Source organism: Sparus aurata, chromosome 11 (assembly GCF_900880675.1).
Source record: "Sparus aurata chromosome 11, fSpaAur1.1, whole genome shotgun sequence".
Taxonomy (NCBI): domain Eukaryota; kingdom Metazoa; phylum Chordata; class Actinopteri; order Spariformes; family Sparidae; genus Sparus; species Sparus aurata.
In genome coordinates, this window is record NC_044197.1 from 2,386,097 (window position 1) to 2,414,084 (window position 27,988).

General features: G+C 40.6%; 1 protein-coding gene across 1 annotated transcript; it reads left to right on the forward strand.

The window, feature by feature from the left end:
- Window positions 1-27,799, forward strand: LOC115591512 (desmoglein-3-like). The gene is made up of 15 exons (XM_030433577.1): window positions 1-242; window positions 13,161-13,277; window positions 14,728-14,883; window positions 16,583-16,724; window positions 17,123-17,292; window positions 17,424-17,558; window positions 19,581-19,766; window positions 20,422-20,514; window positions 20,653-20,930; window positions 21,714-21,856; window positions 22,040-22,261; window positions 22,899-23,138; window positions 23,473-23,594; window positions 24,940-25,209; window positions 26,089-27,799. The coding sequence occupies exons 1-15, from the start codon at window positions 33-35 to the stop codon at window positions 27,043-27,045; spliced, it is 3,441 nt and encodes a 1,146-aa protein (XP_030289437.1). The 5' UTR covers window positions 1-32; the 3' UTR covers window positions 27,046-27,799.
- Window positions 27,800-27,988: the final 189 nt, after the last annotated feature.

The window sequence follows — 27,988 nt, forward strand, 5'->3', positions numbered from 1 at the left end:
GAATCTGCGGAACTTGGCTCCGATAGTGGCCGATGGCTGCAGTTTTTTTCCACAGCGCCATAAACTGCTTCTTCCCTGCCCTGCTCTCTGTCTCTCTGATCACTGGGGGGCGGGGCTGCTCTTCACACACAGAGAGCATGGGAGAGAGAGAGAGAGAGAGAGAGAGAGAGACGTGTGAGAGACGCAGCGGCATCAGAGAGAGGAGAGAAGTGACCCAGGTGGAGACGGCGACACGCGTTATTGTAAGTGCAATAAAACCTTCACGAGTTCAAAGTCAACAAACATAACCTCCTTGGCGGAGGCAATAAGTACCACTTGCTCAGAAAGCATAAACGTGCATCATATTTCAGCATAAACAGCGACATTTCCACCGGCACGTTTTACACGACCACAGTGCTTGTTAAGATAACAATTAACAGCTTGTTAAGAACATGCTAAAATGAAAGCTGTCTGTGTGTAGTCTGTTCATCTTAGTTTGCCATGAATCTTAACATTTGGCAATTTCTTGTAAACTTCAGCTGCTGGCTGTGACAAATCGGCAGTCGGCTTTTTCCTGCTCCAAACTATCGTTATTATATCGGCCTTTAAAAATCCACTATTGTTCGACCTCTATTTAAGATGGTACAGAGCAGGTTAGAAGAAAAGGGAAAGGGAAAGAAATAAGGGACGAAAAAATGGACTGACAAGTTTTTCACAATAAGTAGTGGGGTTCATTCTGATACAATAATCAGAAAAATAAAGTTTGAGTAAGAGGAAGGAGGAGGAACAAGAGTGTAGGAGCAGAATTAGGGCTCTCCCTCCTCTTGCGGTGTATCTGTACCTGCAGCTCCTCGGACACCTTTTCCACATGATGTCATATGATGCGGATACCACCCTGCAGCTAACAAATTCCAGAAAGACTGAAGAGGAGGGGTAAGGACAACCAGTGTATCCTAATCTGTCAGTGCTCTCTCTGATAGCCAGAAGGCACAGACTATTCTCCAACAAGGAACCCTCTTCCTCTACTAGCAGCTTGTTTTGACTACAGGCTGCAGAGCCAAAGGGACAGAAGGGATGTGTACCCCCTGCTGAGGCAAACAGGGAAGCAAGTGTTTGTACACAGGCCATGTGAACAAATTGAATGAGTTTTCAGAGGAACTAGATGGGTGGGCCACAGGATCCTGGACAAAGATGGCGAAGGAGAAGGAGATGGCTCCAAATGTGACACTTCAAGGAGAGTGCAAAGAGCGCTGAACAAATTTGCATATTTGATGCTGCAAATGCGAAGGCTCTGGAATTTCTGTTGAGACAGCGGAGGCAGGTTGGAGCATTGAGCGGCACAAATCAAAAGCACAATTAGACTGACGCCCCCGCACATACACACACATACACACACAAGTTACTCTCATTGACTGCCAAAGACTAAGCATTGCTCCCAACAGTCCCTGATAGCTTGAGGGCTCTGAGCACGTTTGACTTTGGGAATATATAAGATACAACTTCCGTTCCAAAGAAAAAGGAGTTGTTACTTCACTGGTCAACACTAGGGATGTCCCGATCTGATCTATAGGATCGGATCGGGACATCCCTAGTTAACACTCCAATAGCCTGCATAACATGACTCCCAGACACTTAAAATGGCACTGGCATAGGTGTCACCGCCTAGCAGTTGAGGTTATTTATGACCTTGTTTTGTCAGGGATGTGTACGTGACAGGGATAGGTAAGAGTGGAATGTGGGCATACGAAGCAGAGGGATGTGATTTTAGGGCCCTATGATTCTGTCTTTGTCTTGAGGCGATGAAAGCTCTGTGGTTGACAATCGTTAAAAATAATGGTTTAGGATAAATATCGAAGGTCCAGCGTGTAGGATTTAGGGGGATGAGGAGGATCTATCTGGCAGGAATGGAATATGATATTCATAATTTTGTATTCATTAGCTTATAATCAATTCATACAAATAATTTTGTTTTTCCATAAAGTGGCTTTAGAGAGGTAATCCACAATCCACACCGCCAGACTGACATGTGACTCAAGTCTTGCGGTCTAAGTCTCAAAAAGCAAGTCAAGTCACTTTTTCTTGGTCAAGTTGGTTACAGGTTAGTATAGTTAAGGTGACTCATCTCCACCAAAAACACAATGTATTGGTCTAATAACCAGTAATAATATTAGCGGCCAATTTATCTTACCTATTCATAAAGTATGACAAAAAGATTAATTTGTACCATATTTTCTAAAAATGTAACCAAACAAAGAATAACAAAAAAAAGCTGTTTATATTTCTGTATTTCAATCAATAACTGGTGCCTCCCCATCAGTTGCAAGCAGTTTATTATAACATGAACATAAAATGAACACAGAAAAGTCAAATGAGTCATCATGTCTCAAGTAAATTATTTTCTGTCAAGACATGTTGCGAGACCTGCACCTTTTTAATAAAGTAAACACATCCTTTGTCGTTATCCGAAGTCACATTTTCCTTTTTACCTGGGTTCAAGTTACGTGGGAGCCAATGGAAGCTGAGCTGAGCTGATGAAGTACACACCATGTTCTCTCTGACAGTGACAATGACTATGACTATGAAAGTGTCTCTCTCTCTCTCTCTCTCTCTCTCTGGAATCAAAGCTGTCACACCTTTTCATAATTTAAGTGACTGTTGGGGCGCCGTTTAGCTCAGTTGGTAGAGCGGGCGTTCCATATACAGAGGCTTTGTCCTCGCTGCAGTGGACCCGGGTTCGACTCCTGGCCTGGGGCCCTTTGCTGCGTGTCTATCCCCCTCTCTCTCATCCTGTTTCCTGTCAACTCTTCAGCTAACCTATTAGGGCTGTCACTTTTTATTCGAAATTTGAATATTCTTTCGAAAGTGGGGGGAAAAGTTCTTATTCGAATGTAATGACCTGTTCGAATTCAAAATGTACGCAACAAATAAGCGCAACAGACCGTTTGAAGTAGTTCGCCTTGTGATCCAACAGAGCGCTCTAAAACTTCACTATCAGCTTGCCCTATTGACCCTTGAACTATCAATTCAGCTAGTAATGCTATGTTGTTTGTTACAAAAATGGAGGACACTAGCGATCAACGCTGTCCTGAGCGGGACAATCACGACACCAAAGCATCTGAGAAGTGGTGTATGGAAGTATTTTGTACAAAGCAGCTGTCTTACTCGACAATGACAACAAATCTGCGGACTCACCTAGCTTACAACCTTGTAAGCTAACATTAGCAGGTGAGCGTACAACCTCATCTGACTGCACTCGAATACATTCGAATAAATTACGTGTCATTTCAAATTCATTCGAACTTGACTTTTTGAAAAAGTGACAGTAAAGCCATAAAAGGCCAAAAAAAAAAAAAAAGAAAATTAAGTAACTGTTGTTTTAATTTTCATTACACAATTGTTGTAAGAAGTTGGCTGCTGTGTATGTAGAAGCAGAAGTTGCAGTATTCCAGACTCCCCAAAACACGTGATTTTAAGAGTTGTTGCATGAGGACAAACTTGAGGATTATTGACAAACAATTTCTAAATCATTGGTGCCTTCTTGTAAGTTCAGCATGACATACAATACATTAGTTGACACTTTTTCAACTAACTAACTGTTGTGTGTTAAAAGTGCATCCTGTAGTGTGTCTGAACTGCCAGGAGCTGTTTGAATGCACTGTTCTAAGTTATTTAACAATTCAATCCAAAGTTATTAAAGACCATAACTTAACATGTCAAATTTTACAAATACAGTTAACAGTTATTACTATAGGCTACTTGTTGTATGTGGAGAAAGTCACCAGACTCCCTTAATAAAAGCTCCATACTGCTTGTGTCAGGAGAAACTGTATAAACTTTGAGAAATGCTGTCTACAACACATTCTTAAACAATTTGGACCTACTTGGTGATTTGCCAAACATTAAACATAAAGGTATTTCTTCTTTGTTGGAGACTTTGCAGCGTTTTGAACAGCCCAAAATATTGGTAGCCATCTATTGAGCATCAGCAATATCTGTGAAGTGAGATGCTTGTACACAGCTTAAAGGGTATTTAAAGACAACACCCACCCCAACCACAGGCACAGCCGTTCCCCAAATTGCATCTCTGATCAAAAAGTCTGGCAGGTCCGCTCAGGAGTTTTCAGGTACTCTGGCTGTTCAGACATTTGCTGGCAGTTATATCAGGACACAGAAATCCAGGAGAAGTTAAAGACCTTAATGGTTAAAACTATTAAGATGATGCCAACTTAACACGATGTATCAGGCAAACATCAGCCGACACCGACAATGTTGACATTCCCTGCTTGAGAACGTGAGGCGTCGTGTTTGTTGCCAAGTTGTTCCGTTCATTCAATGCATTGCATTCCTCTGCATTGAATCATACGCTACTGATATGCAAATAAAAAACAGGTTTCTTGTTTCAGCAATGTTGGAGTGGTGCAGTGGACTGTAGCTCCCTCAAAGTTTGCTAATTGTTTTTGTTTTTATGTTATTTTTTGGCCATATTGCTGGAACATATATTGCTTATGGCAGAAATAAATAAATGGAATTTGAAGAAAGAGTGGGAGAGATCTGGGGAGATGGGTAAGATTACAATTGCAACTTAAATTACTAAAATATACTATATATTAATAATACTAAAAGGAATAGTAGTAATGATATTATTATTGTTGGTATTATTATTATTATTATTATTAACGACAACAACGACAGTGATCCGTGGGAACCTGGCAGACGAGAGAGCACAAACACTCTGGGGAAGAAGCCAAGTCAGTGCCATGCATTAATGAGACACGAATGTGAACAGACAGACAGGAAGAGAGAGCAGCTCAGTGCATCGTGGGAATCCCCTGAAAGTCTATACCTAAGGCAGTATAGCTAAGCTTCGTCTATAAGCTTTATCAAAAAGTATAGCTTTAAGCCAACCCTTAAACGTAGAGAGGGTGTCTGCTTCCATTCTGCTTTTGGAGTTTGCTTTAATTTGTGTAATCATTAATCATTTTTAACAAATAATTGTTTTTTCTCCAAAAAGTGACTTTGGAGAGGACCTAGTGTATTTTAAGTGACCACCGTAAAGGAAAGCAAGTTGAGGGCACTTTTCATTAGCTACAATCTACCTCTGTACGTTATATAGAGAAAAATCCAACGTCCATCTCAGCCACAGGCACAGCCGTTCCCCAAATTGCATCTCTGACCAAAAAGTCTGGCAGATCCACTCAGGTGTTTTCAGTTACTCTGGCTGTTCAGACATTTGCTGGCAGTTATATCAGGACACAGATATAACTGCCAGCCGTATTAGAATCATGCTGATTCTAATACGATGAGTCAGGCAAACATCATATTTTTAACAGTGTTTACTGCCCTGCTTGAGAACATGGGCGTCATGTTTGTTGCCAAGTTGTTCCGTTCATTTAATACATTGCATTCCTCTGCATTAAATCATACAATACTGATATGCAAATAAAAAACAGGTTTCTTGTTTCAGCAATTGTTTTTTGTTTTTATGTTATATTTTGGCCATATTGCTGAAACCCATATTTCTTGTGGCAGAAATAAAAAAATGGAGTTTGAAGAAAAGAGTGAGAGATCAGGGGAGATGGGGAAGATTACAATTATAAAAGCTTTAATAATTCAAATATGATGATGATGATGATGATGATGATGATCCATGGGAACCTGACATATGAAAGAGCACAGGCGCTCCAGTGCCATCTATTAATGAGACATGAATGTGAACAAACAGGAAGAGAGAGCAGACAGTCGAAGCGAAGGCTCGTCAACGTCAGTCCGGGGGGGGGCGGGGACACGGACAGACTGTCATCAACTCCGTCAGCCGGGGGACGGACGGACGCTCACCTCCGTCAGCCGGGAGCTCGTAGCTGTCAACAGGGGAGGGATGGACGCTCGTCACCGTCACGCGCGGAGTATAGCGGCGCTGACCTAGGGATAGCACCGCTGTTCCACCGTCTGGGGAGAACCCATGCTTGGGCGCCGCGCCTAAGCCGTATAATGGCAGGGAAAACCCTGTTTATCTATTAGCTTTAGCAAAGAAGTAAGCTTTAAGCTGACTCTTAAATGCAGAGAGGGTGTCTGCTCCCATTCTACTTTTAGAGACTCTATGAACCACAAGCAACCCTGCATCCTGGGAGCGCAGTGGGGTAAAGGGGGAGTATTAGGTCTTTAAGATATATCGGTTCCTGGCCATTAAGTGATATGTATGTGAGGAGGAGGATTTAAAATTCTATTCTGAATCTTGCAGGGATCCAGTGCAGAGAGGCTAATAATATTAGCCTCTCTGAAATATGTGAGAAATATGTTCTGTAACATTAGTTCTTGTCAGAACATGTGCAGCAGCATTCTGAAACAGCTGGAGAGTCTTTAGAGACTCATTGGGGAGCCTGATGAAATCCAGCCTTGAAGTAACAATAACGTATATATGTCTTTGTGACAGGATGTGCGTGATTTTTGTGAAGTTTGGCAGGCGGAAGATGGCAGTCTTGAAAACTGTTTTATGTTTGTGGGAATAAAAGGACAAATCCTGACCTCTGTCTTACTGCTACTTACTTGTAAACAAGCAGTGTAAAAAAAAAAAAAAGTCAAACGTGAAGTGGATTTAGACTTTCCCCAGTGTGCTCAGTGATGGGAGTGCTGTAAGTGTGGCAGGAGGAGTTTTAAAGGTGGGAGGAGCAGTAAAGAGACGCTTAAGAGAAGGAGGAGAGGATGATGTGGGGCAGAAGTCCAATGTTCTGAGGGCGTGTTGGCATCGGGAGCCGCTATCATTACTACAGGAGTAGTACTGTATCCAATGTGCAGCTTCTACCTGAGGCATGGACCGTATGACAGCCATCATTTTACTGCTTTACCTGTCTGTTATGGTGAGTTCATACCTTGTCTTTGTTTGTCTGTCTACTCATATTATAGGAAGGAGTCACGGAAATGAAGCGATAGAGGGTGGCTTTGGCTCAGGTGAAGAGCCAGTGTCTAGTTATCCGAAGGTCGCTTGTTTGATTCCCTTGGTGGTCTGCATGTTGTAGTGTCCTTGGGCAAGATACTGCACCCCCCCAAACTGCTCTTGATGTGCTGGTCGGCACCTTAAATGGCAGCCACCGCCATCAGTGTATGAATGTAGAGATAACTGTAAGTCCCTTTGGACAAAAGCGTCTGATAAATGCCGTAAATGTGAAAATAAGTCAAAAGGCATGTTGGGGGAAAAACAATTTATATAGGCGTAAGAGTATCTTAGAAGTAAGACGTTTCGAAAATGTTTTTAAACTACATTACATGAATCTTATTGATTGAAAAGCCGCAATAAGTGATCATTTTCTAACTCTTAAAAACAAATAAAAAGCTGCTTCACCTGGCCTGGTTTCGATCCTGAGAACACTGAGTTAACCTGAGGGTTTCATTTTTGAAGATGTATAACTTCTCTTGACATTCTTAAAGGTCACATCAAATGTCTCTACATGCTGTTTCCATTCACACGGGAATCATCTTAACGTATGTGCTGTACATTTTGTTCCCTCCACCCCCTCTCTGTCCCACCTTGAATACCCCGTCTTTTTGCTGTTTACAAGCACATGTCATCATATGTTTTTCCTTATTAAATCAACCTTGAACAGTCAACACATCCTTCACATAAAAAAAAGACATAAAATAACTTCAGACAGCTAAGATGATGTCTTACTGCCATGTTTGGAATTAAAAAAATGAAGACGTACTTTTATGTAGACACATTCACCTCGTTCACCTGCAGGTGACTGACTTCCATTTGGTCTCTCTGACAGTAACTGAATGAGGAAACAGGTTTGTTGTTGAACTTGAAATATGAGATGGTTGGTATGCTGTTTCCTACTAGTTTCTTTTTTACCTAAAAGTTAATCATGCTCACTTGACTTGGGATCTTACACTATTCATATACACCCCCTGAAGCCAGAGGCACCGAGCTCAGTGCAGTGAAGAGACGGGGTAAAAAAAAGTCCACATCATCAGGGCTGTACGTTAACTTTTTCAGCACATAGCACTAGTGCTACAGAGGCTGACAGTTTTTTAGCACAGGACCAGAGAGTTGTAGCACACCCTAAAAATGCCTGTCACCTCTACAGAGGACAATTAATGCAGCTCATCACTTACACAGTAACATCAAGTGTAATTCATATATACATAATGTAATACAATTATAGAATAATTACTCGAAATGTTTTCAGATACAGAAGAAGCATCTTTATTACACTTCAAACAACTCATTTTTAGGTCAAATTCACACCGCTTTACATCGGCGTCAGACCGTGCTTTCTTTTGGGACTACATTTTCTCAACCGCAGAACCCCCGTATCCCTACGCATGAGCGCTAATGCAGAAGGATACGGAGAGGTAATTTTCGTTTTTAACGAAAGTAAACCTCTCGTCCAGCAGCTGAGCCTCGCGCTGTATTCCGCCGCTCGCAGATCAGCTGTTGCCCAGTTACGCTAGTGCGTAGAGATACGGGGATTCTGCGGTTTTTAAACAAGATTCCGAACAAGATTTTTTTTTTTTTTTTTTGTGGCTAAATCTGCCCATAGCACCCATGCTACAGGGCAGATTAATTCTTAGCACAGGCATGTTTTGATGTAGCACGTCGCACTGTACAGCCCTGCACATCATGGAAAAAAATCACAGCTAGATTGCAGCTGAAAACAAACAGGTTTACTGAAAGATGGACACCTGTGATACAAGCAATACCAGAATTATAACCATTGCTCTTTTCTTTTCTTCTTTTTAGTTGTGTTATTTTAATGTTTCTCGTAATGAAGATGTGTTTGAAAATCGATCAAAACACTTTTGCCCGAGTAAGTTCACTGATAAAATGACTTGTTCTATACCGTGTCTGCAGATTGGGACTTGCTGTATGATTTCAGATGCTGAAAGAATGTTGCAAATGTTTGTCGATCAAGTGTGTACAAGTATGACTGCGTAATTACTGTGCAAAAAAGTAGATAAATCATGGTGAAAGAGAGAAAGGTGTCCTGGACGACTAATCGTAGCGACCTTGTAGTGAACTTACCTTGTTTAGTGCGTGTTGATTGTTGTAGCTTAATTATTTCACAACTTTTTTGATTTTCTGTGAAGAAAATCAACATTTTTCACAATTGCAAATTTTTCTGCTTCCTAGTTATTTCTTAGTTATTATTATTACTAGTACTATCATATATTATATATGTCTGAATGGACTTAGAATGTTGGATTTTATGTTACTTTAGTTTATTCTTGAATGTATGTCTGAGGACCGATAAATGAAACAGCTCTGTATATGATGCGTATGATGTGCTGACAAGAAAAAGAAACAAAATTTGACCTCATAGAGTCGGTTAGTAGGAAGGTTGGTTGGACATAAAACAATTAAAAGATAATTCACCTAATAGGCTTTTCAGACAGAATGTGACAATGGCAGACAGACGAATCGCACCACACCCAGCATGCCACCTATCACAAGTTTATGGGCATAATGTCAGTACAACTTATTATTTCAAGAAACCAACCACAATCTGAATGACATGCTGACAGATGTGCTTTCAGTCACCTCAAAATCTTTGTTGTCCTCTAATTATTAAGGCGTTTAAAGAAGATCAGACACAGCCAGACCGCAGGGATGCACTCATTTCATGTGACGGGACTCTAAGTGAGGACAGAGGGGTGTGGTACCATTACTGACTCACATGTCCCTCAGTCGCATTTAAAAAGAGAGACACCAATTAGTGCTGGACAACTTCTGTCTTTGTCTTTGGTATTAGGAATATGCATTAACATCTCCTTTTTACAGTAGCCCTACTGAGCAGACATTTGAATATTTTAAAAGGCTTAAAGTATGTAATTTTTGTTTCAGTGAAGAATTTACAATAGCTTTATTGTACAGGCTCATGGTAAACTGTACTTTTAGGATTAAAAATCATATTTACTAACACTTCAAATTGAAAATATGTATATATTTCAAATGAAATGTAGAAGTTGTAACACTTTTAATGACTTTTTCATAAATGTTCATAACCTCTCAACATTATAAAGTGCCTGGTTGGATTTAATAGCTAATGAAGCACAGACGCAGCGCTCTGAACAGAACAGAGTTAATGTATGAGTATTTAAAATGTGGATATGGAGATATAATACGTAGAAACAAATCATTCTATGTTATGAAATATCACACAGAGTCCTCTTAGCAGTCCAAACCTGCTCAGTCATCATAGATTGGTCACACATCTGCTCCCACTTCTCACCACTTGACCATCAAAATCGCTAAGGTCGGAAATGATGTACTTTTACATGGGAGGCATTAATAATACCAAGTATGGTATAAATGCACAAATCAGCGAAACGGTGTCCAGACTTGTTCTCATGTCGTAAATAAAAGCATTTGTAACCGTAGGTGTAGTGCAGTGCAAGCTTCGTAGTGGGCTGATTTGCAAATGAAAACACAATTTCATATTTTCATGCCATGGGCAGCATCGAAGATTCAAAGATATCAAATGACGCTGACCATGCTCCATTCGACTTCAGCGTCCGTACATGTGAGAGCTTTATAAATTAACTGTGAACGTCATGTGGTAACCTTTTTCTATAAACATCCACATGCAAGTTTTCTAATTGTGTGTATTTTATTGCACCAGTCATCTTCAAGCATTTAATAGAAAATGTTTTTCTGAGAATCATAACTTTTCAATCCTGCCTTCGATGAGCGTAGTGTGTTAAAAGTTGTAGACCCAGTAAAAAGGCCATGCCCAGGTCATATTGGTAGTCATCTGCTTATCATTTGTATCAAACTACTAGGTCCTACCTGCAATTATATCTTCCAAGACGCCAATTGTATTACAATCATAAAATTGTTGCTGCTGCTTACATTCCGACGCCAGCCCCACAGCTTTCCAGAGAACTGGGCGCGAGTCCTTTGAAGGAAACTTGCTGGGTAACTATTGTTGGTTGTAAAATGTCTGAGTGTTCTTGCGAAGTCGTTTGTGGCATAGCGTCACTCTTACTACAAAGCTAAGGTGTAATCATTTGTTTAAACAAACAAAACACCTGAGGGCAGATGTTCAAACTATTCTTACACTCATACACACATACACCCTCTCCCAGACTTTAACTGGTACTTATCCTGTAAAGAGAAGAAGGTGTGCATCTCAAGCATACAGCTCATCTGACCATGCTTGCACCAGTTTTCCATGTGACCGCTGCAGGTAAACTGACGAGGTGAGATTGATATATAATATAGTTAATTATGTAACCTTATAATTGAACATTACCCATCTAAGTTGCTGCTAGGCCATTTGGAAGAAGATTCACCAAGGGTTTCTAAGTCTTGGGGCTTGTTTCTCATTTGTTGTTGTGTCTCTGGGCTTTTTCCCACGACTCCTGTCTCTCCCATCTAATAAATCAAAAATGCTGTTTTTTTATGTTGCAGAATCTGTCTACAACATTTTTTAGCCACTGAGCTTACTATTATTACTACTTTTACTATTATTATTATTATAACTATTTTTATGACTATTACTAACAGTGGGGGAAGACACTGTATTGAGGGATTTAATTCAACCTCAAGTGAGGATTCGAAAGCACATGCTTTGAGTTTAGTGTCAAATATGTGCACATCATTCAGATTTTCTTTAACATGCCAGTTTAAGTGGGTCATCATGCAGTACTTGATCAGTATAGTTATATCATTTGTTACCAACAGTGTTCACTCATGTACTGGGTAGGGCTGGGCGATTATGCTAAAAATAATAATCACGATTATTTTGATTGATATTGAAATCACGATTAATAAACACGATTATTCACTGATTTCAAAAAAAGGATTTATTGAGCCACCAAAACTCAACTTTAAAAATAACTTTTAGAAAAACAACCAGATAGATTAGTAACAAGTAAAAAAGTAAATGATAATAATATTTGTATGTTTGCGTGATGGCAACACGTACCGCTTGTCCAAAATCTTGGCCAGTGTTTTGAAGCCTGGGTTGCTAACTGTACTGATAGGGCACATGTCCTCAGCTAGCATGATTGTCACAGCCTCCGTTATCTCTCGCTGTCGCCGGGAGCCGGTGGGAAATGGAGCGGCATTGTAAAGAGTGTCGCCAATGGAGGACTGTGTTGCGGTGGTGGTGGCTGTAGCTGATGTTGACGCTCTTGCACTTTTTTGGGTCTTTTGCTCCTTCAATACTTTGTCATAGACCACTTTATGGTTAAATAAATGTGTCGTGTTGCCCTGGGGTGCAGACACGATGGTGTGACAGACTTTGCAAACAATCTCCTTCTGCTCCACGTCCGACGATTTGAAGCCAAAATGTCTCCAAATGACCGAAGTTGTCCTACCTTTCTTTTCAACTGAAGGCTCAGTCTGCTTTTCTGCCATATTGTCAATCGCTCGTTCCACAATTGATCCACACACTCACTGCTGAAGCTGCAGGCGTCACAGGTGCGTTCACTGTGCTTTTACAGCGCAGTAATTTGCATACACGATGTGCGGCGGCACGTTAATCGTTTTTCTTCGATTACAGTGTTTTCATGATCGTGAGAAGCCAAACTCGAAATCGCGATCAAAATTCGATTAATCGCCCAGCCCTAGTACTGGGTCAGTTTATTGTTTGCAACTTATTCACTTTCATTTCGTTGATTCGTTTATTACTAGCCAGGTTTTTTTCATGCTCAAGTACTTTCGAAATGTGAAATTATGTCATACATAGTTTTTTTTTTTAACAGTATAAATTGATCAAGTCCCCTTAAAGCCATTTCACTTCCTTTGGTCTTGTTTCCAAAGACATGGTCGCTTGTTCTCTTAACCAGATGCTTAACCTCCTGATGTGAAAGACAGCTTATGTACTGTCCTGTATTGGATATATAATGATATTGTACAGACATCAATGTGGTATGACAAGTATGATCATATCTGTGGCTTTTCAGAAATGTAATCTGACATTTTTTCTATTCTGGCGACTGGGCTGCCAAGCCCAACACTTTATCAGTGTTGTTTTGTTCATGCGAACCAAGCAGCCTGCAGGTTGCACATTACACAGTGTCAGCTGTATAAATTCAATTTGTTAAAAAAACAAAAGCACGACCCAAATGCAGACAGACTGCGGCACTTTCATGTTGATGAATGAACACTGCAACCTGTGTGAACAGGTGAAGGAGCTTCAGACTTTCAATGTGAGATGCTTGTCGTCTTCTCTTTGCAGTTTGGAGGCAGTGCAGCCGGAGACCCACAGCTCAGACGCCACAAGAGGGACTGGGTCACCCCACCAGTAAAGGTTAAAGAGAACTTTGACTACAGTGGAACACCCCATGTTTCCAAGGTAAGAGGTTCCCTGTAATATGTCATCTCTTTATTTTCTTGTGTGTCTTTCAACAGCAACAGTTTCATTTAGATTTCTAGGATACTAGGCTATAACTTAAAGGATGGATCAATAAGGTCATCCCAGACCTTGCATGGAAGTCGTATGCCATCAAAATAATAATAAATTAGGAGTCATTGATTTTTTTTGTATTGGGGAAACTCTCTGTCCTGTGGCAGCTTTTCACTGGACTAATGTCCAGTCGGGCCTGAAATGATTATGTGGGCATTCTGCCTTTAGTAGTGGCAGAAGAGAGATGCAGAGAAACAAGGGGATCCAAGAAAGGTGTTTAGCAAAAATCTGAACAGGGATGTTAACTCTCCATGTTAGTTGTCTTTTTGACCCCTGAGCTTCAGGAGCTTCTCTTTGTGATCCACAGCGCCGTCAGAATTGGCATTCACTGTTCTCCTGGGTTCTCTTCACTTGTAAAGGAGCTGGGGTTTGTTTTGTGGTGTGGGGCTCATAGAGGGAGGGGAGTTGACCTGCACATTGCCCGCTCTAACCTGCTCTGTTCATATTCCGCAGGAGACTTATAGCCCCTGAGAAAGATGGCATAGGTGATAAATGTATAATAAATGATCAACCTCTTCGTGCGTTTGATCCATTTATTTCAAACTAATGAATACAGAGCCCTGAGACATGGGAAAGTTGGAAACCCTTCAGCCAATGTCAAAAGCGGCTGCCAGGAGCAATGAAAGTTGTCACGCTTCAACGTAGTCATGTTCAGTCTTGACTCCTGGATCTTCAGTATGCAAATTTAAGTGTATGACCTTAGCCTTGATTTGGATCTGTTCCAGTCCAACCCTTTTGATGAGCAGCTCTCTCACATTAGACTGATTCCCCTAGCAACTGCACAGCGCACAGATGTTTTAGAGGAACCTGAACCTGAACACTACATGGCTTTACATAATATTTATTTTACTTCAGCCAGGGTGCAGAGTTGCAGTTGTTTCTTTTATTCAGTCACTGAATGATTAACTTTGCGAAAAGAACATGAAGTCGGCCATGTTTGTGAACATTTTCTATGCCGTCACCCAGAGAGCAGTAATGAATGAGACCAGCACACAGCGGCATCAAACATGTTAGTTCCACGTTGTGGTAAAGAAAACTCTTGAGGTCTGTTTTACCTAAAATTTCGGTGTCTGTTTAGCATCTTGTACAGTGATAGAGCCTTCATTTAATCCTTTTCCTTACTGAAATCAAGGGTCTAATAAAAGAGGATGAGGTTCAATGTACAGCCTGCTGAGGAAATGTGATCGTGATCTTTGGCTCTATGAATTAAATGTATTTCATTTTGATTTAGATGTTTTATCTTAATATTCGTAGTGCTGGATGACAGACCATATATTTCATAATAAATTGTAATGTTTTTTTTTTAAACTGTTGTTATGATTGTTGTTATTATTCTCAGATCAGGTCCGACAGGGCTCAAGGGAAGATCCTACACTACCGTCTGATGGGTGTCGGGGCCAGTTTGCCACCTATCAACAGGTTCATTGTGGGGGAGACCACTGGATTAGTATTCGTCAGGGGAAAACTGGACCGAGAGGAGATACCTTTTTACAAAGTGAGAACAAAACTAAACACACAGCTTATTACACAAGAACTTACTAATCAATTATCAACTAGAATTAATCATTTCTTTTGAATTTAAGTGATGTTATTATTGCTGCAATGCTGTTCCGAGTGTCGTTGAAGAAACTCTAGTCCTGCAGCTATGATGGCAGCAAATCAGTAAGACTTGTTGATGGCAGTGCAACACATTTAAGAGGAAGACAACATCACTTCAAAATATATAGTGAGCTTTAGTTATGGAGTGTAACTAAGTACATTGATTTTATTTTATACTTCCACCCCACTACATTTTGGAGACAAATATTGTAATTTTTACTCACTATACCTAACAACTAAAAGCTGTAATTACTAGTTACTTTGTAGATCACATGCTGCATCAGAGTTGTAGTAGTGGATTTTTGATTAACTATATTTTATTGGCAATGAAAAAACAATAACAAGATGCCCAATTATAAATATCAGATCTCATCATTGGCCTGGCACATATGTATAACTTACTTTTACTTGTACTTTATAGACTTAAAGGTGCAATATTTAAGAATGTTTGTTTTAAACACTCAACAAATTATTTAATTTTATATCACATTGTGATTATATGACAATGATGATGTTATCTCTGTACTGTGTTGCAGAAATCCAAAGGTCATGCGCTTCATTCTGTACACTCCAACACTCCCGCTAGCTGCACAGCTAACTGAGCTAAAAAATAAGCAGCAGCTACAGTCATAAACAGTAAACAGTTAGCAGCAGTTAGACTTAGACAACTTTATTCATCCTTTTGGGAGGGTCCCTCAAGGAAATTGAAGCTCCATGTCACACACAGCGCTGTTACATATAGAGGATCAAGAAAGAATTGATACCAAGGTACCTTACACCCATATAAATATAGAAATCCAAATGCAATATATTATACATTGATATATAAATATAAATATATATATATATATATATATATATATATATGTATATATATATATATATATATATATATATATATATATATATATATATAGCAGAATACATACATTTAAAATATACATGTAAATATACATATAAGTAAATAAATATAAAATAACACTGTAAGAATATAAATATATATGTACATACATATATATACACACACAGACACACATACGTAAAACTGTACACAGGTACACAGTATCTGCTATGGTTCTGTTATTATTGCACATGGTTTTTCAAGAACAGTCCGGCATATCTATAGTTTTAGTTGGGCAGACCTCTCCTCCCTGTCCCTCAGTCTCTTAGTCTCTCCTCCCTCAGTCCCTCAGAGTTAGCTTCTCTGCTAACTCTGGTGATATGCTGTTGGGAGTATAAGATAAACAGGTGGCCATTTCTTACACGCTGCACCTTTAACTGCATATTATAGGAAAACTACTGACTTACTTACGTAGCATCTGACACTTATTTAATATCAGATGGTTAAAGGTTTTAACTCAAGTAATATTTGTATGGATGACTGTGACCAAAATTATATTTGAAGATAATATCCTTAACTTACTCAAGTATGACTTTTAGTGCAATAGTAGTGACAATAATAAAACATGCTAAACTTTCTGCACTGAAGTATAAATCTGAATACTTTCTTTACCAGCGCTCTGCCCCGACATGGAGCCGTAGAAATCCACTGAATCACCACTTGATACATGTGTGTTTTTACTTCTGTTCAACAGCTGATCGGAGAAGCAAAATTTAGTGACGGAACCATTGCCGAATCTGCCATAGAACTGACCTTTGAAGTGGTGGATGACAATGACAACCCGCCTGTTTTCGGCCGCATACCTCCAGCTACAGTCAAAGAATCCAGTCCAGCAGGTAAAGAAATGTTGTCTGCCAATAACACTTAAAAGATTGAAATTATCTGGATTTTGAGTTGGATCTGCATCAGATTATTCTCACTCATAGATACCAGACACTGAAATACCCACCCTGATTTCTAAAACAAAGTGTAGAAAAGACAATGCGGTGTCCAAGAAAAGTTAAAAAAAGAGAGAGAGAAAATCCCTGGATCTGTCCCTTTACCCAGGTCCATACTAAAAGTAGATGAGTTCTATTCTGGGAACCCCAAAACATTAATTCATTAATTTACTTGGAGCTGACCCTGAAAGACTTGATTCAGGGACAGTCCTAGTGGCAAGAGAGCAGATCATTACAGCAGTTTTATCTAGTAATGGAAAAGCTTCTGAGTGCTTTCTTCCCTTTGTGTTTTCCAGGGACTCTGGTTACTGTGGTTACAGCTACTGATGCTGACAAGCCCAACACTACCCATACAAAAATCTCCTACAGCATCATGAAGCAGGAGCCCTCTGATGGCACAAGGCACTTCGGCATAGACAGGCAGACCGGACGCATCTACCTCAGAGAAAACACCCTAGACAGAGAGGTCAGGCAGATAATGGATCCACATATCATATGCCTCACAGCAACTTCAATATGTTTGTAAATGGTAAAACAGGATTGTTGAACTCATCTCTCATCAAAAGATAAACCTGTGTTGTTCTCTGTTGGCCACAGAAACAAAGCTCCTACTTGTTAACAATTAAAGGAACTGATTTGGATGGAGATCCTAAAGGACTCACAGCCACCGGGACTGTTCTTGTCAAAGTGTTGGACATCAATGATCACAAACCCACCCTGGATAAAGATGAGGTATCAACTTTGACCTTGTTTCCAGAACAGATGTTCTGATATTACATAGTGTAAAAGAAATAGTCTGTAAATGCTCCCTTCCTAATTTTCTATGCCCTGTCTACAGACTGTAGCTACATCCACACTACTACCTTTTTCATTTTAAAATGAAGTTTCAACACTTATCATTCACTCTCATTTTTACTTACACTTAGATATTTTACAGATCTGCTTTTCACAAATGCCCCCAGATAATACTGTTTATATTAAAAACCACCTACCAACTCCCATTAACAGTATAGTCCTTAAGTACAAGTTTGAGGTTCTTTACTTCACTTTCTCTATTAAAAGTTTCTTTTTTTCATTACATTTGAGAGAACATACTTTTTATTCCATTACATTTATGTGTAAGTTACTTTACATGATAATAAGTTGCTTGTTGAGCAAATAATGCGTTTATAAAAGGCAACTTTTAACTAGAGCTGTCAAGATATCAGATTTTCACCACACAATTATTGTCACTAAGAAGTTTGACGATATCATCAGGATATTTGAAAATATTTCCCAGCAGTCAAATCTGTCTTTTTATTTACTGTGTGTTTTGGGTCTTTTTTTGGCAAATGAATGATCCTCAAAATAAGAGTGAGAGAGAGTCTGTAACTGTATTTGTAAATACACACAGCAGCCATTTTCCTCTGACATCACGCTCAGGATACAAAGCTTATAACAGGGTTTCTGCAGGGCCTTAAAAAGTCTTAAATACGTCCATATTTAGCACATAGGTCTTAAATTACATTTAGTTAGGTCTTAAATATGAAAGCGCTGGTGTCACACACAAAATCGGAAAAACACTTGTTAGCTTCAAAAGTCTCCAGCGACGTCACACTATCACACACTTCTGTACGTCTTTGTCACCAGTTCCCGGTCCAAGTTTATCCAGTTCTGCTCAACCCGAAATCTGCGCCGTCTCGCATTCAAGCGACATTCAAAACATGTTTGTCTCAACTCAGACGTTGAAAGCGGAGGTGCTTTGGATTTTGAACACCGTTGCTAAACATTTTGGCAACAAGTTTGGATGTAAAAAGTTGGTTATTTTTTCTGGGACTGCACCTTTCCTTACTTCTTCCTACTTGGTGTGGGTCTTAAATTTAGTTCAGAAAGGTCTTAAAAAGTCTTGACTTGTTCAAACCTGCAAAAAAAAACCTGTTATAAATCTAGTGAATCTACACTGCTCCCAGATTGATCAGCAACTGAAGCAACTAAAGTAAAAATCCAGAGGGACAATGGGCCGTTTTTATAAAGGTATCATGTTTGACGACCCATTAGCCTCTGCTAGACAACAGCTAATCTTAGGATTTAGCCACTTCCTAGCTACCATCACAGTTTGATAGCGCTACATGATACGATAGGAAAGGCATAATTTGTTGATATAAACCCATGTTCTGGACACATTTCTTTAAGCCTGAAAGTGAAACACACGGATGTAATCAAATAGTAAAGCTAGCTAGGAAGTGGCTAAATGTTAGCCAATGGCTTTGTCAAATATGTAGTTTTACCTCAAATTATTTTCCTCCAGATTTTCACTGTCCATTAACTTTTCAATTTCTACTCAACCACTAAGTGATGAGATGACAACAATATTTCCCAAACGTAGAGATTCCCTACGTTTGTTCGACCGGCAACCTGCAACACAGCAGCATAACGTTATCCCAGCATTCAAACTTCCCACTGTAAGCATGACCACTGAAGAAAGTGGCTGCTAAATGCTCGAAATAATACAAACTGTACTTTTTAATATCATGGTTATCATGAATATCACAATGTGGTGACACCCCTGGGTTAAAATAACTCATAATTTCTAATTTGTGTAGTTGGTTGACTTTCTGTATGTGAGATGGCTTTAGGCAAGTTGCAGTGCTATACTTGCATGTTGCCCCTGTTTCCAGTCTTTGTTCTAAATGTCTGCAGATGTTGAGTTGTAAGGCTATTCAAAGTGATGATGGTTAAAATTAATTATTTCTTACCTCTAATTTGTCCCTGAAGTATTCAGCCAGCATTATGGAGAACACAGCAAAAGTGGAGGTGATGAGGTTCAAAGTGCAGGATCCCGATGAAAAGAAAACCGCCAACTCGAATGCTGTTTTTGATATTGTGTCTGGAAATGAAGACGGGATCTTCAGCATAAAGACAGATCCTAATACCAACGAAGGTATTCTGATGCTTGAAAAGGTAAGGCTGCCTATACTGCTAGACTGTGTGTAACTGATGGGGCTGGATGGGGAAGATGAACCCCTTCAGAACACTAGAACACCGTCTCTTGTTTAAAACTAATGTCACTTTAAATAGAGTTATTATGCATAAACCAACCAAATGTTTTGGAGGGTTATGTCATGGTAGAGATTTCCTGCATCTCTCAAGTCAAATATATATTTAAAAAAAGATCTGAAGACAAACCTACAGCTCAAAGCACGGACACAAATGCTTTCAGGACACGCCAAGGACACGTGAATCGCAGCAGTGTGTCCCGGGCCACATTAGCGGACCGTCTACGCAACTAACGTCCTCCACAAAACAAGGAGAAGCCGCAAAAACAGACAGAATGGATCACACACCATCTGATTTCCATGTGCTTTCTCTGTAATGTAAATTGTGTTTTTGGGCTTAACCTTAACCTTAATCCTCCACTGATAGCAGCAGACTAAGCGTAGACCTTGTAATCGCAATATCCCCAGACTCCCTTACAATTTGCGGCTAGAGTATATTTATATTTATTTGTCTGTTTATGCCTAATTACTAAATAAGATGTCAGTTTTCTGAAGGACATGTCTAACATTGACCTGTGACGGTAAACTAATGAGACATATTTCTATTTTTTTCCTTCCAGCCTGTTGATTTTGAGAATAATCCTGATATCAAGCTGGGAGTGGTAGTGTCCAATGCTGCTCCGTTTGTGGGGGATGGAGGTGGTGATGGCGGAGGTGGTGGAGGAGGAGGAGGTGGAGGGGGAGGAGGTGGAGACGGAGATGGAGACGGAGATGGAGATGGAGGAGGTGGAGGAGCAGGTGGTGGAGGTGGAGGAGCAGGTGGAGGGGGTGGGGGAGGAGGAGCAGGCGGTGGAGCTGCAGGTGCAGGTGGAGGTGGTGCAGGGGGTGGAGCTGGACCTGGTGCTGGACCTGGAGCTGGGGCTGGAAAGCCTGTGACAAAAAAGCCAACCAGAGGCAAAGTTTACGCGGTGAACATTGCAGTGCTGAACGAGCCCGAGGGCGTCGCCTTCAAACCTGCAACGAAGCCTGTCGCTGTTTCGGAGGATCCAAAGGAAAATCCATTAAACAAGGTGATCGGTGTCTACGGAGCCACTGACACTGACACTGGAAAGCCTGCAGAAAATGTTCGGTGAGATGAAATGTCAATTGCAAAAATGCTTCCATACATTAATTCAGCTTGTAATTTGAATGTAATGCTACCGTAACATCAGGCAAAATGGTCCCCAACAAATTAACTAAATCACCTGTTTGAGGAATGTTTTTAAAAACTGCAGTGACCAACTGATTCAGAAAAACACTGAGGCTGGTGAGGCATTTCCATATACAAGTGCTCATTCAGCTTCACTCGGTTTGACTTAGCACGTCAGCCCAGACAGCACAAACAGACTGTAAAAAACTCTTCCTCCCTGCAGTGTTATTGAAACACCCACTAAAAAAGCTCCACTAATTTGGTGATGAACAGTTTTCATGTTCGGATATGTAGTTATCATAAAGCATTTATTATGAAGCAGCAAAATCTGAAAATGTTTTGTTTCCATCGGCAGTAACTTAACACACCTCTTGACACATGATGAAAATAATGCAGACATCTGAAGGTAAAAAGAGGGACCCAGCAGTGAAACTAAAGCGATTTCATAGATGCTACAAAATCACTGGGTGCTAAACACCCAGACTTTTAACAATGTCTTGCAGCAACACTGATGGGGAAAAAAAATTGTTGCCAAACCGTTTGATGGTTGTTGAAATATTCCAGCCTGGAGCATAGTGGTGGACCGATCAACAGACAAGACAGTCAATTTATTAAGGAATTAATCTTTAGGAAATTATCAAAGCAGTAACTAGTAGATCAAAATACGTGACTGCTTTTACTGTAATATTAAAAAGTACATTTTGCTACATGCTGTTCCCACAGATATGCTAAAGGCTATGATCCTGACAACTGGCTGCTGATCGACCCAGAGACAGCAGAAATAAGACTTCAAAAGGTCCCGGACAGAGAGTCCCCGTTTGTGGTGAATGGAACCTACTACGCTAAAATAATAGGTTTGACTCAAGGTAAGCTCATATTATGGACAGTAGACTTGAACTGTGTGGCTTCTAGTCTTCTGAATGTTTTGCTACCACTGCTAATCACACTGTAAATCAGCTCCCATCATGCGGCTGTATGCACTCAACAATTAAAAAATCTACTGTAAAACGCTCAGATTCTACAAAGCTTGTACTTTCTTATTTCCACAGATCCGACTCATAAGATGGCCACAGGAACAATAGCGTTGAAGGTGGGCGATGCAAATGATAACTGCCCCTCGCTGGTCAACAGAGTGGAGCACGTCTGCACAGACACTGAGGTCGTTAATGTCACAGCAGTGGATGAGGATGGAGACCCAAACTCTGCCCCTTTAAACTTCAGCATTGTCACAAAAGAAAGCCGAGGGGAGTGGAGAGTTGAACCTTTAAATGGTGAGGTATCATTACCTGTTTGTGTAAAAAAAAAAATTTTGTCTCTGTTCCACCTGTTGTAACGTTAGTTTAGTACAGTCCTTTTTTTATAATCCACTGAACTCAGGCTAGCACTTATTTGAAACGTGAGATTGATCTATCGTTCCATCATCGTTGTCGTCAACGTGGTTTTGTTGAAAAACGAGACAAAATGAAAAGAAATCTGTTAGAACACAGGAGGCAGTTAAACTTTTACTGCACCTGGTTTGTAATTTCTCTCCATGTTAGCACCTCGTTTGATTAACAAAAAAGCACATCAGTCACGCAGCATTAGGCTGACCAATAGTAACCTTATCAGTGTGCTTGACGGGGTATTTTGTTAAGTTTATTTTTTTAAGTTGAAAATGTGACAAATATTACTGTTTGTGAGTCTCTGTCATACTTGCGTCCACTCAGAACTTGGTGGTTTATACTAGTAACTGTTATATAGTGATAGTTGTGACCATTGGTGACGCAGAAACATTTCAGGCCATTCGGGTTGAAGCCTATTCGAGCATTAAGTCTAAGAATCAGCTGCCCTCTCAACAAACATGGACATCTAGAGATTCACCTGTCTTTGCTACACTGGATCAGTAAGAACTCTTCTGCTTGCTCTTAGATACCAGCGCTGCCCTCAGGACTTTGAGTCGGCTGTGGGCCGGTCCCTACAAGGTTACCTTAATCATCAAGGACAGACAAGGTCTCGCCTGCCCAGAACCTCAGAACCTGGAGATACATGTGTGCTCCTGTGTTGGAGGAGAGATCTGCAAGCCCTCTGCAGCCTCTCAGAGGACATCCTCGTCTACATTTGCAGGACTGGGCATCGGGGCGCTGATTGTGGGACTGCTGACACTGCTCAGTGAGTATGACTTGTGTTAACAAAGTGCCTAAATACACTTGCATGATCTAAGACTGAGGCACAACTTTCTGATACAAATACTGTACTTAGGATATCAGTAAGTAGGATTATTTAATATTTCCTCTGTAGTGGGAACAATTATTAAAAACACATCATAGTAATTAAAGAATATACAATAAAAAATACACAACATGCACAGTACAGACAACAATAATGAACATGAATCCAGTGTGAATTTAGTTAGTTACTGTTGTTGCATTTAGTATAAAATGACAGTAAGAACATATTTCTCTGGAACATTTGTGTGTGAAGTGTACGATTTTGTGTTTTTCAGTTGTTGGAGTCTTATTGATGAGCTGCTCGTGTGGAGGCGTGTCGGGAGCCTTCTCTGAGCTTCCTTTTGACACCAGAGATCACTTGATTAACTATCACACAGAGGGCCGAGGAGAGGACAGGGTAAAATACACAGTGTGAAGCTGACTGCATGTTCTGTCTTTAGGAGTGCTGTAAAGTGCTAAAGATGAGTTGTGGTTGCACAGGCTATTTACACCCTTGATGCACGTGCAAGGCAAGTTTATGTGTATATCACAATTCAGACATAAGGCGACTCAAAGTGCTTAACAGGGGCATAGAAATTAAAAAATAAAATATTGCATTTAAAATACATTAAAAAGTAGGAGTAAGTAGAAAGACATCAGGGAACAAAACATTAAAACCAGTTAACTGCGAGCTCATGCACCCTTGTAAACTTTACAGGGGAGATTTTATTGTAGCTTAGTAGCTATAATAATGATAAGACGCAAGAAAGGTTTTAACCCTCAGAATCCCAAGCAGTTTCTGGCCGTTTTTTGCTTCTGTCACATTTTTACTCACTGTGGTCTCATTTTTCACTGCAGAGTGAAGTGCTGCACCTCTATAGATTCAGGACAACCATGGCTATAGGCTGATGTTACCAATTATGTCTTCATGCAGTGTACCAGAATTTAAAAGCTATAAATCATTAGAAAAAAGAAAAACGGAAATTGAATTTCTGTGATTTTATCTTTCTTAAAAATTGAAAAACTAAGGAATTAGTGTGTACACCACATTTTCAGGTACCCCCAGGCCTAAGGAACATAGGAAAAAAAAGTTGTTAAATTTGACCTGAAACAAGTTTTGTAAGGCACTGAGAGTAGGCATATAGAGCCTGCTCGTTGGTGCTGAGCGGCTCTGAGCAGAAATGTTACGCCTGCAAGACAATGCCATGGGACGTAAAATTGAAAGAATTCTTGAAGCTTGGATACTCGGCGTATGTCATTCAGGGCCTTCCGAAAGCAGGTTGATGAAATTTCATGAAATTCTCCCGTCTTCTTCGGCCTGTATAGACATGTTGCGCTTGTCGCTTGTGATACATTCAGGTATCAGGTACACTTGAGAATCTGACAAATCTGACACTTGGGATTCAGTTTGGGATCTCAGGGCTTGTAGGTATTTTTTTTTTAGGAGAATGCTGCAGTGCTGTTTTGCTGTTAAACTTCAGAAATGTTTTGTGGGGCTTTCCAACAACATCTGGTTACTTAGATAATGACTGAATGTTCATTTTTGGGGTGAAAGGGTTTTGATTTAAAAGAACTGTAAATAATTCATAGCAATGAAATTGTTACCTGATGCCACAGCCATCTCACAAATACAAAACTGAACTTAAAAGAAACAAAATAAAACAAAACATTTCTCTTTGCACATTATCTTTTATGCCTTGATAATATGCAGATGTCTTTTTATTAGCGGTGACAGGACATGTGTCCTTTCTTGTGTCCTTCAGGACGTCCCTCTGCTCAGGTCTCCAGTCCAGATGACACCTGCTGCCATAAACGCTGCACAGGTCAACAATGTAGCTTCTTTCATGACTTCTAACATGGGTGCTGCCAAGTCCAGGTTTGTGGATGACTACGGGATCCAGCAGAGCGGCCTTGCAGAATCCAGGGAGAGCTGGGCTCTTAATCAGTACTCAATGGAGAGACAACTAACACAGTACGGAGGCCTGGAGGACATGGCCCTGCCTGATGGATTTCTGGATGAATACTATTCACAGGTGAGAGACTGAGAGACTTGTTAAGTGTTATTGTTCACTGTTCACCTTCATTTTCTCCTCAGAAGAAGACATTGTCATGTTTCCAAGTCTGATAACAGTGGTGTCCTGACTGATAAATAAGACCCAAGTCTTAAAAAAAGAAAACCGAAGTAACAGAAGAGCGTACGCAACTTGCAACTTGCAACTTGCAACTTGCAAGTTGCCTCTGAACAAAATAAAACTGATAACTATCACGTGCTCAGCCGAGGGCTGTTACAATATCAGATTTTCACTATTTGATGATCGTGGCCAAAGAAAGCCACAATAACGATATCATGTTGATCTCTATAGACATTTTTGAAAGGCAAGCAATCATATGTCTTCAACTTTGTTTTGTGTCTTTTCTGGCAAAGAAATTACCCTAAAAGTCCGAGTTTTGAGACGTGTAGATGAAGTCCGTAACCATAACTTTACAAAAAGTTCACAAAAAGAACAATTACTCTGGTGAAAAGACAACCAGGTAATGTTCAAACTATTTCTGAGGTGAGTCTGAGAAAATGCCATCAGTGCTGTTCTTTGTTTCTTTCAGTTGTGTCAAAATGTCCACATGACACATCTAATGCTATGGCAGTCACGCGAACCTCTTGAGAGGCCGCTGTCCCTGTTTAGTCATGGCATCTAAACAACGCCTCCAGTAGTTCCTCAGAAGACGCTGATGAATTCAATGACTGTGGTGTGAACACAGTCTTGGCTATGTGCTTGGCACCTAGTAAAAACAGTTTATAGGACCGGATAACCCACAGCGTAATTGACAGTTTTATTGTGCAGATTTCTATCAGAGGAAAAGACGAGACTGACACTCCCCTCATTTTATTTGTGTTCATGTTGATCTCTGTGCAGAAAGCGAGCTGTGCAGCAGCACTGCAGGCAGCGAGGGATTCGCCGGCTGTGTATGAGTTTGAGGGTCAGGGCTCCTCTGCTGGCTCAGTGGGCTGCTGCAGTCTCCTGGAGTCTGACAACAACCTAGAGTTCCTCGATGACCTTGGACCAAAGTTTAAGACCCTGGCTGACATCTGCTCTCCTCCGAGATCTCCAACGCCTGTGTCCCGTCAAAGTGTTGTCATCTCAGATGTGGCTGAAGTTGAACACATTTCTGGGCCCTCATTGGAGACTAAACCACCCACCATCCATAGCAAGAGCTCGGCGCACAATCAGAATGTCAGCATCAGCCAGTCATCCACCCGAGTCGTTGGTTTTAATGGAGCAGCTTCCAGCAGTGTGCATGGGCAGATTTCAAACAACATTGTCAACGGGCTTCAGTCGCCTCCTGTCAGTCCTGTTACCACAGCCATGCTGCCCTCTCCTGGACCAATACTTCTACTACAGCAGCAGAAGCCAGTCTACTACACCACCAGCCCTGTGATGCAGCCGATGCACTACGTCGTACAACCACAGCTTCAGAGCACCGTGCTGCTGGCTGGAGCCCCTGTAAACAACCTGCAGGGTATGGTTCTGCTCAACGGGCAGTCTGGACACGCAGGGAGTATCATGCATGGGGGAAACGCTGCTGGGACTTTAACCCTTAGTAAGAGGAGAGGCAACAGTGTGATTGAGGAGAACCAGGGAGTGGGGTTACAGTGGAGATCTGATGGGTCTGGAGAAGTAATAATGGATGTCAGAAGAAGTGACGGAACAGGTCAGAGAGTGGAGGTAGGAGGATTCTGTAATACAGGGATGCTGGTAGATGGACACATCAGTGAGGGAACAGCAGTTCATGAGGAGGTAGTGTTAACACAGAGACGAAAGAAGCAAAGAACTAGGTCAACAGCATCAGTGAAGACAGGTTCCATGAATTAGAAGTAATTCTAAAATCACAGCACCACCAGATTACTTTATATACCTTTTGTACTGACAAAGATGCAAAAGATAATGAATACTTATTTTATAGAATCACTGCTTTTCCCCCACTGTGATCCAGACTGAAATTCATCATTGGATGGATTGTTTTATTGTGTTTAACCTGCTTTCATGCATTTTTTTTTAAACCTGAGTGGTTTTTTGTAAAATATAACAACAACAATGTTTCTACGTATCGCAGAGGTGAAAAATTGACCGGTTAAAGCAAAATTAACAAAGTGCAAACAGATGAAAGGTTGTGTCAGACGAAAACAAGTCAATGTTCTGACAAGGCTGCCAAATGAGCGACCCCAGTTCAAGTCACACCACTGGGTATTTTTAGGATTTAGGACACCTGGGGGACGTTTCCAGCCATATTTGAAGCGACCAAAACCAGTTATTTTTCACAGGAAGTCGGAACGCTTCTATCTGTGATCGTGGCGACCAAAACATATATTTTTCCTGATCCTAACCAAATGATTTTTGTTCGTAAATCAAACCAGAAGGAACTGTCAGTTTTAATTTATCGTCGGTTTTGCAGAAATGTAGTTAGCCAAGATTTATTCTGGGTTAGGGTTGCTTCTACAGAAGGGATAGCGCCTGGTGAGGTTTTCTCCACTGTGGGTTGGACAGTTCTGGCCTCGCTACACACTAGATTTTGATTATGAACATCTTGACGGGCTTTATCTAGCTTATACCAAGGTCACCTGCCAGAGAAAAGAAAAAATATCATGCATTTCCAGGTGTTTTACAATCTATAACTTCTCTGGCAACACCTGAGAGTTAACTAATACCTGGAACAATTTTTTACTGTTCCATAAGGTTCTTATGCAGTGGAAATGTCTAAGAATGTAAATATATTCTTCAGTGCCTGTTTTGAGCGTGTCTGGCTCGTTGCCTGCCC